The following is an 18,582-nucleotide window of genomic DNA, read 5'->3' on the forward strand; positions in this document are numbered from 1 at the left end:
TTTGTGAAAATCTTGATTCCTTCTGTACTGTAATGCTAGTCTATCCGAGCGACAGTAAGAGGGTGGAGCTTAGCAAAGGGACGATTATGAAAATGACAACTTGGCATTGTGCTGCATGCATTCTATGAGAATCTGTACATTGTGCCAATTTTTGAACAGCGATAGAATATGTATTGAATTGCTCACTTTAGAGTCCAAATACATATCTTTGATGTTTGTGATAGAAAGCCTGGATAAACCTGAAAAAAGAATATCTTGTTTATATCTCTACCATTATTTGGCAAAATTGAGCAATTTCACCCAGAAAGGTGTGATTGAGTTTAATGGGATATTACTGAAATGCTTTTGGACAATTTTCTGTCTCCCCCGCTCTAAAACCTGATGCACTTTTTATTTTATCCCATGTCTGGCTGTTGATGCGGAAAAGAAGTTGAATATAAAGATTTTGATGAAGAAGAAGAAAAGACCAATGGCGCCTGGTGTGCATAGAGAAATTAATTGTGTTGCTCAGCCAATGTCTGTCACTAGGTCCATTGAGCTGTTAGCAGCTAGCCAATGATGTCATCCATTCATTGACAGGCGCTGTTAAAAGCCCTGGATTTGATGGAAATGCGGCCTAATTAATAACAAAATCCTTTGAAAAGACAAAATGCTGGCACAGGTTCTTAATCTTTTTGTGTGCCTTTTTGTGCACTCTGACTCATTTAGTTGTATCAAAAAGTGTAAAGTGAGGACATTTTGGCTGGTCCTCACTTTCTGAGACCCCTTTAAAGGCCTGTTTGAGGGTCAAGACTTGGTTTTAGGGATAAGGTTATTGTGTGTGTGTGTGCTTGTGTGTGTGTGAGTAAAATTTTACCTCTCGATTACATTTAAACCAGTTTATCAATTCTTGAGTGAAGTGTTACATTTCAAAATTGAACAAAAAAAAGTAAACTCGTTATGTGGACTGAACTGGCCCTGGTTATGACCAACGCTAAAGACATTATTTCTATACGCTTAGCCTCGGGACTGCCATAAACCCCTGATGATGAAATCAGGAAATGACACAGACAGACAGAGACGATAAAAAACATGCCACAAAAGTAGTTGAATTGTGGCTGACGAGATCTTGATGACCCCTTGCACAATAGCTTTAGATTTCACATCATAAGAGTTTGCAAATGAGAAACTCCCTCTGATTGGTGTAAATGTTCCTTCTTAAAAAGGAGGCGTTAGCTTGCTGGAAAGTAAATGGGTGTAATCAAGTCTCAGCCAATCCATCTGTGCTTGATGTATTCGATGAACATACACACCCACCTCTAAATATATGAATCAGTCTAAATGAAAGCATTGCTCTCCCTCTCACTCTGTCTCCCTCTTAGTCTCTTGATTTTGCAGATATTTCATCAGCAGCCATAGCCTCAGGTTTGTTTTAAAGATTTCCTCATAACTTGCATGCACCCATGGTTATGGATATTAAATGACACTTTTTTAGGTTATTCACAGATTACATATCCACATGTTGCTATCATTTTGACTGTAAGCTGCCTATTTTAAATTCAGCAGGTGAAACACACAGACAGTTAGACAATTCGTCTGTGAAGAGGAACGATGTGTCTTTTAAAATTTGTGTGAGGTATTATATTCTTTTTTTTCTGACAGGGGCAATTTACATCTTGTTTGGAAAGACTGTTATTTGTCCATTTTTATATCCATAGTCATTTATCCATTAAACACAATACCAGTCAAAATGTAATAAAAATGCATAGATACCCTGTGGCCGACTGCGACACGGTAAGTTTGAAGCTGAAAGCTATCTAATTATCACATTATCGCAAAATAAAACCACTGAATAAATAAATAAAAAATAAATAAATATATTATTCAAGTTGAAATTAACAAACAAATGAAGACTGCAACAATATTGCACTAATATTAGCCTAATACTGAAGTTTTCTGTGGTCATTTATATGACAATCAATAACTGATGCGTTTGAATGAAACAAGAGAAAGTGAGTCCGCAGTGTGATACAAGTAACATTAAAATAACGCAGATTTCGCACATTTTCAGGGAATATCACGAAATATTTGATCTCCGAGTGCTGTGACTCACCAATCAGAATTCAGTATTCCAGAGAGCCATGTAATCATATAATAAAACAGATTGTGGTTTAAGCCACTTCCGCACTGTGCATCAGAATCTTCCGAACTGACTGTGGTGAGAATGGCACAAGACTACTAATACTATTACAACACAGACGTCTTCTTTATGAAACGGCTCTGTTCCTGACACATTTGAATCGACAAACAAATGAACAAGACCATTATATTAAATTACATCTTTCATGTTAGCTGCTATTTAGAATCAGTATTTGCTCTTGTGCCTGAAACCAAAATCTTGTACTCTTATTCCAAGACTGATGTATTTCTGGGAGCATAAAAACATTTGACTTTGATATGCATCTATGCTTTTCTCTGTTTGTTTTTTTATCACTTGCACATCATAAACTCTGCAAAATTTAGAGAACTCCACAAATGAAAAGCAGTTTGATACTTTAAGGGCCCTAGGGATAAATAAAACACAAGAAAGGATCTATCCGTCTAAAACCACTCTCCTGCAAGATACAGCTATTGAACATGAAATCTTACTATATCAAAACCATCACATTTAGCTGCTGTTTGTTGCAGTAAACAGGCCAGTAGCGCCTGCAACCACACAAGAGCTGCATACTCCCAAAATGAATGAGTCTGTTTACAGAATAATTAAAATTTAACTGCCTGATCGATGGCTCTGTTTGTGTGTTTGATAGGGATGGTCCTGAGGGGGGTTGCTGGAGCCTGGAGCAGCATGCAGAAACCTATGCGCCTCAGATATTAATTAATGCATGGATTTTCTGTCAGCCACAGCAACGGTATTATAGGAGCCCAATAATGCTTTTAAATACAGTATTTTACATCTCCATTGATCTATGGGCTTGACTTGATCAGCAGATCAACAAACTTAAGAGTTGGGAAAGTTTTCACATTAGATGAGAGTATTTAGCAGGGGGGCAGAGATTGTCTCTGCATTGCAGTATCTTCTGAGGAAGAGAGAAAGCATTGATTCTGCAGCATTTCAACATCTGTGCCTGTCCAGAAAATGGATTATGGCAAAGAACTATAGTATTATAATGACACCATCACCGTGCCAGACAGTGATGATGGTATAAAACATCTGCTCAAACTGAACCCTTCCAAGCTCCAAAAGATAACAAAATATGCTTTATTTTATTCTTCTACAATTGTTACTGCAATATCAGGAGAGTTTTATATCATTGCGAAAGTTAGCGAACCATCCATGTTAGATTGAGATCTGGGTCGCTAAAGACCCGAATATGTAATAATTATTGGCAAAAACATTCATGCATTTATGGGTTAAATAATAACAGTTTATTTTTATTTATTTTTTGTGAACTATCCATTTAACTTCTATGTTGTCCACATAACCAGTGGGTTTCAATATGAGTCCAATGAAAATCTGGGATTCAAAATATAATTTTAACAGAAAAATTATTTTAACGTGAACAGACATTCTACACTAAAATAATAATAATAATAATAATAATACGACTGGGGACAGGCCAAAAATACACCCTTCATGATGAAAGAATAAACTAAATCTAAAATATAACATAAAAATAAGATAAAATAAAATACAAAAAAAGGGTTTTAAAACTTTAGAAATATTGAACATTCTACACTATTTCTAGGTCCAAAATGGGTCCAAAAGTAATTAAAAATTCATATCTCATAATGCAAGGGGTCTAGGTAGAAGCAAGGTCCCATATCAGTGGAGAAGGCCAGCAGGGAAATAACACTGGCCCAGCCTGTGTGGGCAATATCTCCTCACTGCCATCCAAAGAGCAGTCACATTTCCCAGTCCCCATCTGTTACATTGAAAAAGCCATTGGATGCAGGATACTGGCTGCAGTGGCTGACAGTGCGGTCCCATTTCTTTCGATCAGCACATTACTCAGATAGCTCATCAGGGTGACAACTAACCTGCTCGCAGCCGCCAGGCACAACAAGCTGAGACAGTGATAAAGATGCACTTTCAAATCCCTGCAGTGGTGGTCTGCGAGTAGAGGTCTTCGTTGTCATTTCACTGATGTTGATATACGGACTGCTTGTGTGTCATGTCTATTTTTAACACTAGGGACATTTTTGAAAGTTAGGTCACGGACGCAGAAGGAAGGGTTGATGAATATGTTCCGCTGTTTATCTTCTCTGTGCGCCGCTGTGTTTTATCACAAGTATTGCATCTGGATGGGAATGCCTGAAAAGTCAAAGGAGCTTTTGGGTCATTCTATAAAACAGTACCTTTCTGGTTTGATGAGGTGATTTTTAAAGTAAATGTTTGTAAGATTTAAAAAATTCTATAAGATATAAAAAAGAAAGTGTTTAAGTGTTATTAAATTGGTATGTGCCAACTCCAGCTAAATGTACCAATTATAAATAATTTCTATATCTGCTGGCACATAATTATGGTTGACAATTTTCCAAATGATATTTGTAATTAACTATAAATTGCACACATTTGTGATGGTTGTGGAACTAAAAGTTGCTTCTTAGAAATAAAAAAGAAAAGAAAAGAAAAGAAATGAAATTAAATTAAATTAAATTAAATTAAATTAAATTAAATTAAATTAAATTAAATAATTGTTGCAGCATTTAGAAAAATGTCTAACATACTGTAAAAGTCATTTTTATACATGTATTTATGGGAAACAAGTGGCACATGCTTTGTAGAATGACCCTTATAGCGTAAAAAGCAAACTTTTCCAAAGCTTACTAGATTGTTTAGTGTAAAGAGCTACACAGCTTCTGCACCACATATACTGTATATGATCTATAAGAAGGACGAACACCATGACCTCCATCTGATTACATCCATCCAGGCATTTCATAAGCTGCCTCTGCTATTTGAGCTGAAATTTCATGGCTGTCACTTTAAAATGACTTCTTTTTTTTTTTTTTTACAGCATAAGAGGTCATCAACCTTTATAAGCCTGACTATTTTCCCAATGCCAAATCGCAGAGCCTGCATCAACGTGCAATACTAAGAGAGCAGCTGCGGCGCACATTTCATTACAGCTGTTTGCGGAAACAATATGTCAAGCAGGACATATGATGGTGGCGGGTGCTATCTGAGAGCTGAAATATTCCTCTATCTTGGTCCTGTTGGATAAGTAGATGGAAAGGCAAGAATGTGTGCGGTGCATGTCGCAAAAGACATTAATGTAATGGAAGAAGTTGAGGGCCCTCTGTCAAACTCAGTGCTCTTCGCCTCTTCCTTTCCTGCTGCTTGTCTGTTGATTCATGCCAGATGAATTGCCTCTCTGCCAGCCTGCCCTCTCTAACTCGATGTAAAAGCCTTGAGCTCAGTGCATAATTCATTAGCAATGTGATTAGCTTCAAGTGCTACACTGATCGGTTGAACTGAGCTGGAGCTAGAAAAGAGCAAGGCAAGGAGACTTTCAAATAGCTCCAAGCTTAAACATTAAGCATGTTCTTCTAAGTCCTAACCACATAATTAACTAATGCAAGTATTTCAATATTTAGTTTCTTGATGTACGTAATACCAGCATTATGGGATGGATGTTATTATACTGGTGCTGTTCTGTTTTGATAGAGGCCATAAACTATAATCGCTCTTGAGTACCAGCCTTATTAACCTTTTCTTAGATGGATTGGTACACAAGTCATCAATTTGCTCCAAGAAAACTTGCTTTAAGTTTGCCATCCGTCTTTGTCAGGAACAATCGCCCACTTCATCACTCAAGCCAGGAAGCCAAGTGAGCAGGATTGGCACACCGGTTCTTGTGCCTTTCTTACTCTTTGCTGCCAGATTTGGTCCTCTCCCCATCCTCTGTCAGAGGGGTTCCTCCAGAAGGTTGTCAAGGGCAAGGACAGTAGCCATGCCCCAGTGATAACATTTCTTTGCCAACCCGATTATACACACTATCTGCAAGCAGTCAGGCCTCAGCGGGGTGTCCTATCCAGGACCTCTCTAATCTGAATGTGTGTGGTCAGAGAGAGGTCAGGCTTCAATGCCTAGCAGAAAAAAAGAGGACACTTTGGAAGAGACGAGCATGCTAATACCTGGGTGGTGGACTCAGAATTTTATTTTATTTGAATTTTTTTAATAAATTTTGAATCGAATTTGAATTGAGGTAGCAAACAGTATACATAATTGGAATTTAAATGTATGGAAGTAGAAATAAAATGTTATCAAAGAAATTCAAATAACTCTAATCTTTACAGGTCCCATGGCATGAAAATTTCACTTTATGAGTTTTTTTTAACATTAATATGAGTTCCCATAGCCTGCCTATGGTCCCCCAGTGGTTAGAAATTGTGATAGGTGTAAACCAAGCCCTGGGTATCCAGCTTCGCCTTTGAGAAAATGAAAGCTCAGACGGGCGAATCTGGAATCTTCCCCTTATGTCGTCATAAGGGGAAAGGTTACCTCCCCTTCCTCTGCTTTGCCCGCAAAGAGAATTTGGCCCGCCCATGAGAAAATTAGCTACGACTGTGCGAGAGCGATATTGGTTCTTCCTCGAGAGACATCATGGCTTGCAAACGAGCGAACCATGGTAGTTGTTCAGTGTTTGGATGTACAAATGAACACAAAAGTATTTTTTAGTTCCTTCATCCGAGCCTCTGAAGAACCGGTGGGTTATGTGAATTTCTGATGTGTAATTGTTCAAGTTCAGACAGATAATCTTTCTCTCAAAATCATTCAATACTATTTATGCATCAGTAAATCAAGCCAGTGACTAAACGATCAACTTCACGTCGTTCCTCTTAGTAGGATGAAAATAATCTTACTTAAACTGTGATTCATATATACACACTAAAAAAAAATGGTTCTTCAGCGGTTCTTCAGGGGTTCTTTGCGGTGGTTAAGGTGCTATATAGCACCACTACCATTTAAAGAACCTGTTAAGCCCAGTTTGGTTCTTCAGCGGTTCTTTAGCGGTTCTTTGGGGTGGTTAAGGTGCTATATGGCACCATTACCATACAAAAAACCTGTTAAAGGAGAACTTGGTAACTTTAGCGAACTCTAGTCACTTCTTCGCTGATTTTCCCTTTTGTTGTCGCATATTTTCCCCACGAGCTCCCCCTACAGCTGTGGGGAGTATATTTCACAACACTGTCGTGAAAAACTCACTTGCGGCGGCCTCCTCCCCCTATCTACCGCTGCTCATGTGCGTTTGTTATGATCGGAGTGAGCCAACTGTATCGTGTGGAGTCATGTCTACTGAGGTGGGTAATACTTCATACACACATCATAGAACATTGACATGTACATTTTGTATTCTGTTATCAAACATAAACCGTAACAGGGGTTGTGTGGATAAAGCAAGAAAGTATTACAGCTAGTAATTATATTATTTATAGTGTAACCTACCCCCAATGGAACTGTTATTGCAAAGTTTAGCTTATCATCATGAAGAAAATGCTTAAGTTGCATTATTTTATAAAGTAAAAAAAAATTATAGTTTATAAGGAATGTTTTACCTGTTATTATTAAACAATTATAGATCTAAATGGAGTTAGTCGACCTACCGTAAGTATAAACCAATTGCTCACAATTTTCCTTGACTACAAAATCAAATGTTAGTGTTTTATATTAGCTTTCTACGGTATATTAAACTTTTTCATCGAATGATAATATTACAGGATTCAACTTCGACTTCGGCCTCGTCCGAATTCACCCCTCAGGCTATAGGAACCAGAAGGAACACTAAACCTCCAAGGACGAGGGCACCTAGGAGGGTCACAAGACATAAGGACCTAGAACCTGATGTCCAGAGCAGGCTGAGGGAACTGCAGGAGAAACGGACACACGAGACAAAGGTTTGTTTGTGATCAGACAACATTATTCTTACTGTTAGTTTTTTGCTGAAGATATATGTATGTAATAACATAAATAATGTGTTGTAGGAGAAAATTAAGTTTCTGGAGCCTGGCCAGAAGGACGTACTTCTTGAAAAAGTAGTTACAAGACTACCTGGGTTGATGTTTGACATCTTGTCTTTAATGGAGGTAACACAACAACCAGACCCAGACCCAGAAGGACTTCACTGGTGCGTTTGTGGCCATTGTCGTGATATGGCAACAGATGTCGAAAAGGTCTGCTGTCGCCAAACCCACGAGCACTGTATCAGCAACATGGCATACATGGCATACTATGTATTAGACGAGGGGGTGTTGCGACTGGCCCGTGGAGCTTGGAATGACATTTTTGCCCTAAATGATCACCAGGAGCCAGGGGAGGAGCAGCGACAGTACAGACATTCAGCCTACCGCCAGTTTGTACTGTGGCAGCATGGCCGCCTTGGAATAGGGAATAGGGTCGTCATCCCAAGCTGTTGTGTTTGGAAAATTAGAGACACCTTTCCGGACCCAAGGGGTCACTACACAGGATTTAGGGTAACACGTCATGTTTAAATTGAAAGAATTTAACCTCCTTCATTGTAAATAGTTATTTAAAAATAAGAATATTTTATTGTACATTTGAAAAGAGACAGTATTTATTTAACGTGTTTATTTGTATAATAAAATATATAATAAATAAAAAAGTTTCCATAATTTAAACAATTTACATTGTTGCAATTTGTAAGAGGGAATAGTGTCAGTCCTCTTGTGGGTTTGTGGGCGCTGTGTCACCTCGTGACACATGTTTTTGGACGAGCTCTGACGTGGGTGGTGGTGGCTGTGCAGAGGACACCAAACCAAGTCGCCTTGGATCATCTTCTCTTAGAATGGTCTTGCGGGGAAGGCCGGTCCCACTCTTCAGTCTCCTACCAAGAATGGCCTTCTGGAGGTCAGGGATGTACTTGTAATCCTTTTTCTCCTTCACTGTATACACAGACCAGTTTTTTGATTTTTTATTGTACGTTCTTTTGTACCTGTAAAACAATGGCATTTTTTTACTAGGCTCAGTTAAAAAATGTATATATATATAAAACCGTGTAAAAATTTCTTATAGTTAGTACTTACATTTTGTGGCCATCCTTGTTGCGTGCTGGCATGCGTCGATTGTGCAGATTATAATCAATTGCAGCCAGCAGTGTCCTGGTCTTGTATATAAATGGGGTGTACGACATGCGCTTAGATGCGTAGAGCAGGATGTGATTTTGGAAACTCTCCAAATCTGATGTTGTCCTGTAAATCAAATTTGTGGCAGAATAATTGATTAATTAATTGAGTTAAATTATCTTATGTACTCACCACACATCTACAAATCTACTGCAACCCTTTCCTTACGTCCAAATGAAATAGGGACCTCCCCTTCAGTATGTCCAATATCGAATTAGATAAGTAAATAAATGACTGTAGCTTGAGTGCACAATTAAAAACATTGCAAATGAAAAAAATTAGAGCAGATGATTACCTGAAGTTTAGGAACTTCTTCACCTGGTTCAGCCATCTCTTATCAAAAACAATTGCAGCCAGGGCCCGGTGAGCTGCTGAACCTGTAAACGCATCATATTATGAGTGTAATAAGTGCAGTCAGGTAGGGTATACATTTTTTTCAGTTCTATTTCTAATTTGATCACCTTGCTCCATCCAAGGCTTGTCTTGGGTGCCTTCCTCCAGTAGCTCATGCTGACAGCAACCGGTTGCCCAAAAATGTTCATTGCAGACATGATGCATCACACCAACCCACATCAACTGCAAGAATATAAGAAAAAAAAGAAAAAAAAAGAAAAAAAAATGTACAATACATAAAACAATCAAACAAATTGACACATAACGTATAAATTGTTTACATTAAAAAAACTATAATCTTAAACATACCTTGAATTCCTCCTCTGTGGAGGCCTGTTTGCTGCAGTACCAAAAGTGATTGACGATGTCACGGGACCAGGAGTGAATTAGTTTTTGCCCTTTCTTTGCTCCAGCCTGAGTGCCATGCACATCAATAGCAGTGTCAATATAAATATTTGAACAAACTCTTCTCTTGCCATGATGTTACAGGTAAAACGTTGATTAATATGGCATTGTTGAGAACCCTGCCAGTATGATAGTGTGGATGAAAACATACCTTTCGAAGCCTTTTGCTTAGACTTTTAGCAGCATGCCAAATGTCAAGAGAATGCTGTAATCCCCATGATTTGTATCGTCCACGTTCAGGATCTGCGAATAAAAAATAATAATTGACAATTACAATATTGAAGTAAAGACTTCAAATAATATAGCACATAAATTCTGCTTACTGAGTAATGCGGTGATTTGTGGGTGAGCATCAGTAACCACTTCTTTTATTTTTACATTTGGGAGCAGAGCATCCATGGTGCGAATGAAGCACTCCTTCTCCATGATCACCGAGTTGCGACTAGTCTCCCTTTTGTCGACAGAAACGATGTGTATAATGTCTCTGGAGTCTTGCTCAATAGTAGTGTACGTGCAATACTGAGCACAGTGTCCTGAAGCATAAGCACAGCTGTCAGCAAATGAAATGTCCTAATCCCTGAAATTAAACATATGCACTCAAAACTTACCAGGAGAGTCCATCCGGCCATCTCCTACAGCCCAAAGACAATAGAATAAAAGGCATTATAAATCACACGTTGAATATAAGTCGTGGCTAAAAATGAATTTCTAAGTAATGAATTGAAGTTGGCAAAGACACAAAAGTATGCCTCACCTAAAACAACAATATGGTCCTTTTGACGCATACGCTCCATGACTTTGGCCTTGATGTTGTCCCAGAATTCTTGAACAGGCTCTATGCAGTATGCATCTTGGATCCGATAGTAGGTTGACTCTGTAACCATCCCCATAGCCATGAACTTTAAAAGCAGAGCTATTTTTCTGTAGTTGTTGCCAGACAATAATATATTTGTGGACAGCATGAAGTCACCACCCTGCATGCCAAACTTTAACGTTGGCTGCGAGTTCCACTTCCACTGGCTGTGTCTGAAGGGGCATAACTAATGTAAAGGGAAAAAAATGTATCATTATTAATTAACCGGAAAAAACATGCATCCAACAGTTATGAACGACCACATATGCCGTGCCAATGCAAGACTTTCCATATTTAATGGCTACAATTGATTGGGATCTAAATTACATGTACATTCACATTTGCCAGCAACATCTTACCCATTCCAAAACTGCTCCAGTCCCCCGAGGTTTCAGAGTGACCTGAAATGGTGCAACACCAGGGCATGGAACACCAGACAGCCTGTCCATGTGTTGGCACTTCTTGATGGGTAGTTTCAGGTGCCGAGCAAGTTGAAGGAGATTGTCATTATAAGTAATATTGGCACATTTACCAACTAGGTCTTCCTCCGTAGTTATCCTCTGTTGGTCTGGAACAGATTCTGATTCTGATTCCTCTACAGCGTTATCTGCTACTACAAAATCAAACACAGCTTCGTCCACACTGATTTCCGGAAGCTTGTCCGTTTTGGCACCAACAGTTCTGTGTAAAAGAGGCAAAATATGTATGCATTGAACAGCACATCAAAATATTATTAAACGTTAAATAATTTAATCAGTTGTACGATCAGGCCACCACCTTGTTTACTACTACAAATTAAACAAATGATTTTACCTCAAATGAAGAGATGGGACAAAATCCTCATCGGAGCTGTCCCCATCTTCCAAGTCCATATTACTTGGGTGACCCCAAAAATCATCCATGACAATGCTGTAAATTAAACATGTATAAACACCTTTGAAATATTGTATAAATCAGTGGATCTATATGATACACAATATACATTACTTACTATGTATTCCTCAAATCATTCACTGCCTCTTCATCTGGTGAATCTTGTTCTTCATGTTTACTGATATCCAGGGAATGCATGCTGCAAGCATAACAATAAACACATGACCAACTACATAAACAGGTGGAAAGTAAACAGAAAAGAAACATATCAACCCAAATCAAATACAAATACGGTACAACACAGCATGAGGTGCAAGGCAAGCTCACCTGGATTCTAAAACCTCAATTTCTCCCTCTCTAACCAGCGTTTGAACACCAATCTCATTAGCATTCATTTCTCTGATTGAAAAAATAAACAAACCATCAATCAATTTCTGCAATATCGACATTGTCTAAAATAATACTGCTTTGGAAGAAAAAACGTACAGGTCACGATCCGACTCCTCACCTATACTGGACACCACTGGTTGTGGTGGTCTGGATTGTCCCTTGCGTGGCGTGGACGTTGTCGCTTGCCATCGCTTGTAGCTACAACAAAATCGAGAATACAGGCGACACCTTTACACAATGTGTAAATTTTCTACACAACGTAAAAATGAACAAACATTGATGACTAATGCTAATACATTACAAAATAAAATGATTTGATATACTCTAGTTAGCAGACAGGTATTTTTGATTTATGCTAAAACACAAATGCAGAGACAGATCTTGGTTATTAGCCTAGGTTATTATGTAGCACTATAAGTCCCGATGTAAAATGCATATATGACAATAGTTGCCTGTCAAGTTTGCCACTTATAACTGGTTATAGCAGCAACCTAATACAGCAGTTAACAATCTAACATTGTCTCGCTAGCCAGTCAGCTAAGTAACTTTACCACAGATGAATTGAATACATTTATAAACACTAACAAGAATAATGAATAAAGAAAACAAAGAGTTACTTACAATTGCATTAGTAGAAACGCCAGGTCAGCATCTGTTTTGCATTGTTCACTATCCTTTAGCTCTCGCCACTCATTGAACGCTCGACCAATATTAACTCTCGTGCGGTCCCTCGCACGGTCAGCAAGTTTTTTCCTCTCCTTCAGCTCCTCCGACGATAAACGTCTTTTTTGTCGTTTCGCTGGTAAACGAGAGTGATCCATCGTCGCCATGATCGTCGTTTGTACTAGCTAGTATTGAGGGGGGCGTGTGTGTTTATGTCGAATTGCCGTAAAGCAATTCGTGTTTCGCGCTTATTCTCGTTCTCGTTCTCGCGTCTCACGAGACTTCCAATTTATATCTTACCGGGACGGTAGTACAGAAGTTGCAAGGTTGGTTTTCCGCCTGGGAACGCTGGGGGGAGCTGGAAAAGTCACCAATATCACCAGAACAGGTTGTTTAACCATCCAAATGATTTCTAGACAGTTTTATTAAGTTAAAAAAGTTACCAAGTTCTCCTTTAAGCACCTACAGTTATTTAAAGGCTCTCTTAGTCTCTTAGTTTAGTTGGTGATAGGATTAGAAAAACGACATTAAAATATAGTGACAGGGCCGGCGCTAGCCATTTGGGTGCCCTAAGCACAAATGCTTGGTGGATCTTTTGCACTACTATAGCGACGCCCCTGGACATGCATACGCATAGGCGTAATTTGCGGGTAGGACATGTCCCCACCACTTTTGAAACATCTCGCGGCACGAATGTACCAATACAAACAAACAAAACATCTCCAGTTAACCAGCAGAGCATTCATTTCATTCGTTTTTTAAATAAGAGTCGATCTAGCGCTGAAATGTGTTGTTTTTTTAAATCAACTGATCAAAGTGCTCGTTGCCGAGCGATCAGCGGCGCGGATACTATGTTTGTTTCTGGCTCGCGCACAGCCTTCACTCAGACGCGCTTTTCAATCCGTTGTGGAGAGACTCTCTATTCGCTCCGGTACAATTAGAAAACAAAAAGCACAAAAAGTGTCCCTGCCTGATATACAACCACTAAAAAACATAATCGGTTTTGATGAAAAAAAAAAAAAAAAAAAAAAACTATATGAGTGCGGATTAGAACTCAGAACCTCTGACACGCTTGGCAAAAATTCTACCACTGGACCACTTAAATACACACATAATTTTCGTCGGATCAACATATAATATGCCTCATTGAACGACCACTTAAACCCAATATTAACATGCTTTAGACATATTTTATTTGTTATTTATACTAGTACCCTATTGTGATGATTTTTCACGACCCAGATTTTTTGGTGCCCCCCCAAGCACTTGGTGCCCTACGCGCAGTGCGTGATGTGCGTGTGCGGAGCGCCGGCCCTGTATAGTGATTTTCCTGAATACAAGTCCCGCCTATATATATTCCAGGGCCCCCACACAAGACCCCACACAGGATTTTGAATCTTTTAAACCACGATTTGGTAATTAATTAATTAAAGTAAGTAATTGTCATTTAGGAGCATATTGACTCATCAATTGTAGTATCTGGCATGATAATGGGCCCTACTACCTCAAATGTAAAAAAAACAAAAAACATAAATGGTTCTATATAGCACCATTTGACAAATGTGCTATAAAGCTTCTTAAGTGCCATATAGTACCAAAAGAGGTTCCCCTATTATTACGAGCCAAAGAACCACTGTTGGGTACTGTTGAGCACCATTTTTGTTGAAGCAATTATAAATAACCAAGGTGCTATATGGCACCTCTTATGGTTCTACATAGCACCATTTGACAAAGGTGCTGTATAGCACCTTTAAAGATAGGTGCTATATGGCACTTAAAGTGGTTCCCCTATGATTACAAGCCAATGAACCACTTTTAGTGCTATTTAGCACCATTTTTGTTTAGAGTGTATACAGAAAGCGATCAAAGAACAATCCCTTTCCAATCGCCCAAGCTGTCAATCACACGGCTCGAGTTTATCTGGACACTTGCCAAAACTCGTTATGAAATCAATCTGCACAACGAAGCTCTTACTGTTTTTACATCATGTTTGCATTGGTGAAAGCATAATTGAGAGTGCAGAAACTGTGTTGCAATGATAAGATCTTTATTCACGCGATCAACAGTCTGTCATCTGCTCAATGCTCATCACTGCAACCTTTTATGTGATGGGAATAGATCTAAATACTTAAAAAACTTCTCACGATTCGTTAATCTCGATAGCTGTAATAGTAAAAAAAACGTATAATAGCTGTAATAGTAAAAGTTTTCGAGGGAGTTCCACATGTAAGGCTAGCTATTTCATATGCAAGCATGTCAGCCAATCACAGCAGTGGGCGTTTACACTGAAGTCTCACAGCAGACACACCCCTTCAAACAGAGCGTTCATCGTTTTTATCTAAAAACATACTAACATTATAAGGGCACCCCAGGAAACATTATAAAATAATCCATGCCATAGGACCTTTAACTTTAATTAAACCATTGAAGGCTTATCTGATTACGGACGGATGGACGGACGGATGGATGGATGGACTGATTGACTGAAAGGATGCCAATTCTTTCATTCTGAATTTTGTGCAACCCTGGAAGAAGGAAGACACAGACAAGAAGGAAGACAAATGCCCCAGTCATCTTTTTTCGTGCTCTCAGCCTATTGTTATTACAATCTCTGATTGAATGCTTCAGTTCACACCTTATTGAGTTTTGTGCAGTCTTTGCAATTTCCTGCAAAGTTGCCTCTTCCTCCATTTCACCCTGTACGAGCATGAGTCGGTCTGGAGCTGTCCATGGTGCTGAAACATGAGCTTTGCCAAGCTAAACTTGAAGCTTTCCACTCTGTTCAACTGCTTTTGTTTCCCTCCGCAAAACTCCTGGCGTGACTGCTTCTATTTTGTCACCAAGTCTTCTGGGATGACATGCAATACTCCTAACCTCGCCTTTAATCCACAGTGCAACAGTAAAGAAATACAACTCAGAGCTGCACTAAGGGCCAATTTACACTGAGTCTGACTCTTGAGGTTTTTAAGCTCGGGGAGCAAATGAGCCAAATCGATCAGGAATGCCGTCTACTTTAGTAATGAGAAGACACAGGCCTCCCTGTGGGGAGAAGAACCTGGACTGCACGCAAGCTGGAAGGCAGCCTATTCACAATGAGATCCCCAGAGAAAAGACAGTGGTCCAAACAGCCACAAAGGGCTCTACTGGAGACCAATTAGGGACATTGCAATGTCAGATAGAAAGTAGGTGAGCTGAAAAGGTTGCATCTTTAAAATCGACAATAACAAGGCATAGTGCATTTTTGGGTTTATTATCTTTTGACCAATGTCTATAGTTTTTACCGTGGATTTCGATCACTTAATACATCAGAATTAAGACAACTAATGGAGTTTCGCTTGGGTTTTGTTTTTAGTTACCTCGCCGAGTCTATTGTCACAGAGACTAAAGCTTGAGAGGGTTACACTCGCTCTCCTCCACACCCCCTGCCATCGCACCGGTGGAGAAATCAGCAGGAGATGACGGCTTTCATTTTCACATCCTCGCTATCTGACAGGCCTGAGGGCACTATGTTTTAATAACAAATCAATAGCTGAGAGAAACTCCATCCTAACAGCAGCCAGAGCTGACAAAGTACCAACAAAACCCAGTTTCCCTTTCAAACGTTAATCTATCCTAACATGTAGCACAGGAGAAGGCAGCTGAGAATACAATCTATGAGAGAATGGGTGCAGCGAAACAAGGTTATTCCATCAAATGTGAATGGGAGATGTAATGATGAAGATAGCAGGAAATTATTTCTATGCATGGGAAGCTTTTCACTCGCAGATATAATATGAGTGTTTAATTGAAACATGCAGCGCTCCCCACGAGTTCTGCTTTCTAATCGATAGTTTTGCTTCAGGCTGACTTCACATTTGCTGAAGAATAGGGAGGTGGGATGGGGCAAAAGGGAAAGGAAATGTGCACGCAATTAATTATAAATGGAGCTCTGCAGATTGAGCAAACTGCACGGGTCACAGACTTCGCAAGAACGCAGTTCAGCTGCCGTTTCCCCCTGTAGATTGAAGCCCTCCATCTTGGCCATGGGCTAATGAACGGCCTGATTGCTTTCCCTAATGAGAACCACACTCTGGGAAATAGGTTCCTGCATCAGAATGGAACAGTGGGTCAAGAAAAAAAAACTAATTTGTCATTGATACAAAATTGCATTACTTCCGAGTCTCCCTGCTTTGGATTTTACAGGCTAATCTAGAAAAGCCAGGGATGCACCATATATCTGTACCACATCTGTGACACTGAAGACTGGAGTAATGGCTGCTGAAAAATCAGCTTTGCCATCACAATAATAAATTACATTTTAAAATATATTATATTCCTTACAGAGCCCAAGCTTTTGAACAGTAGCTTACATTGCCATGCGTGTTTAATGTAAATCATTATAAAATATATACTTTTACAATAGAACGAAATCTCACTATCTCAATATCCAAATCTCAAAATAAAACTATTTTTTTATATTGTACATTATAATGTTTTCCCTATATTCACTTTAGAATTTAAAGCTACTGATTTTAGTGATTTTAGTGTTTTATTAGTAGAACATAATTTTTAAATCATACCATAAAATTACAGATCACCACATGAACATAATTATCAGCTTATCTGTATGGACCAGAACTGTAATTTCAGCGCATACTCAAAATCAATACTGGTAATGGTTGACAAATGGGGACCCTACATTGGAATTGACTGTATTTTGAGCCTTAGGCCCAAATAATATAACACAGATCTTATTGTCTAAAGTGAAGATAATATCAGGATTTCATCTCTGGAGAGTCAGTTGTTTGTTCTAGCAGAACAATTTACCAGGCTGGAGTCATGAATCCCGGTTGTGCATTAATTGACCTGAGAACACAAAAATAACCACACCATGTCTGCACTGGTTATTGTCAATTAGACGATTCTACATGACTGCATCTCACAGTTCAACCTTGCTTACAATTACAGATTGTGTCAAGCAGATGACCACAACCCTTCCACTTGCCCTGTGGGTATTAACAAGCTGATTTTACTCTCTGGTTTTAATTAACAAAGACGTACCATGCTGTAGACAGTAACTCTGGGGAACAGTGGCATTTCATGGATAGATGAGGCACAAGCTACTTTTCCCTGAGCGCTGTGTGTGCTTTACTCTATAAGGATGCAGTAAAAGTCAAGTGGATATATGTAGCAAATGCTCTAACATATCAGGCCGGGCACAGCACATGCAAATGAGAGACTGCAGGAAAATTGGATTGCAAAGCTTTGAAGGTTATCACTGCATGTCTGGCCACTGACAGCTCTCTAGTAAATAAGCATTGAGAAAAGACTGAGAGTCTATCTTAGCAAGCAGGAAGGTGAGTCACTTGAATCTAATAAAGAGATAGTGTCAAAAACTCTCTTTTCTTGAAATGCATTGCATCATCTGCAGCAGCTGGACTTGTTCAGGGATTTATTTCTTAGATATCTCAAGGGGGAAGATATTTATTTCTTTTGGCTTTTTTATCCGTTTTATCCATTATATAGATATTAGTATACAGTATAGAGAGTATGGGACCCAAATGTGACACTCAGTTTTCATTTGAGAAACTGATGAATCAATTAATACCCAATGGTGCACAACACAACAAAATGTACAAAGTAAACAAGCACAAGGCACAACACGGAACTGAGACCCATCAAATACTGTAGATAAATCCATCAAGAAATCAAGTGAGAAAACCAACACTACATCCACTGAAAAATCAATTAAGCAATCAACACGTGGATCAATAGATGAAAGAATATAAATCTAGATCAGCAAAAATAATACATTCATTAAAAAGTAGACATTGTACGTTGTATTTTCAGTCTGTTAATTTTTTATCATTTTTGATTATCAAATTGCATATTCTTAAATC

General features: G+C 38.9%; 1 protein-coding gene and 1 long non-coding RNA gene across 2 annotated transcripts; one reads left to right on the forward strand and one right to left on the reverse strand.

Annotated features, from left to right (window-relative positions):
* The first annotated feature begins 7,059 nt into the window (after positions 1-7,059).
* Positions 7,060-8,485, forward strand: LOC309507159. Its single transcript, XR_014209055.1, has 3 exons — positions 7,060-7,287; positions 7,705-7,881; positions 7,969-8,485. It is a non-coding gene; the product is annotated as an uncharacterized lncRNA (long non-coding RNA).
* Positions 8,486-8,598: 113 nt separating this feature from the next.
* Positions 8,599-13,079, reverse strand: LOC309505372 (uncharacterized protein). The gene is made up of 15 exons (XM_082178733.1): positions 12,662-13,079; positions 12,137-12,238; positions 11,978-12,049; positions 11,769-11,849; positions 11,591-11,686; positions 11,137-11,458; positions 10,679-10,964; positions 10,533-10,556; positions 10,248-10,457; positions 10,076-10,167; positions 9,829-9,933; positions 9,588-9,702; positions 9,422-9,503; positions 9,028-9,192; positions 8,599-8,936 (listed from the first exon to the last, which is right to left on the reverse strand). The coding sequence occupies exons 1-15, from the start codon at positions 12,868-12,870 to the stop codon at positions 8,660-8,662; spliced, it is 2,238 nt and encodes a 745-aa protein (XP_082034859.1). The 5' UTR covers positions 12,871-13,079; the 3' UTR covers positions 8,599-8,659.
* Between the last annotated feature and the right edge of the window lie 5,503 nt (positions 13,080-18,582).

The sequence above is a fragment of the Leuciscus leuciscus genome, assembly GCF_965113295.1.
Source record: "Leuciscus leuciscus genome assembly, chromosome: 9".
NCBI lineage: Eukaryota > Metazoa > Chordata > Actinopteri > Cypriniformes > Leuciscidae > Leuciscus > Leuciscus leuciscus.

What these genes read in the sequence shown, in the direction of transcription:
- LOC309505372 (XM_082178733.1), bottom strand. Translation starts at nt 12,870, where the DNA reads ATGGCGACGATGGATCACTCTCGTTTACCAGCGAAACGACAAAAAAGA. An exon ending in TGGCCGGATGGACTCTCCTG is followed by an intron (nt 10,458 to 10,532) that starts GTAAGTTTTGAG and finishes CTTATGCTTCAG; the next exon opens with GACACTGTGCTCAGTATTGC. An exon ending in CCACAGAGGAGGAATTCAAG is followed by an intron (nt 9,703 to 9,828) that starts GTATGTTTAAGA and finishes ATATTCTTGCAG; the next exon opens with TTGATGTGGGTTGGTGTGAT.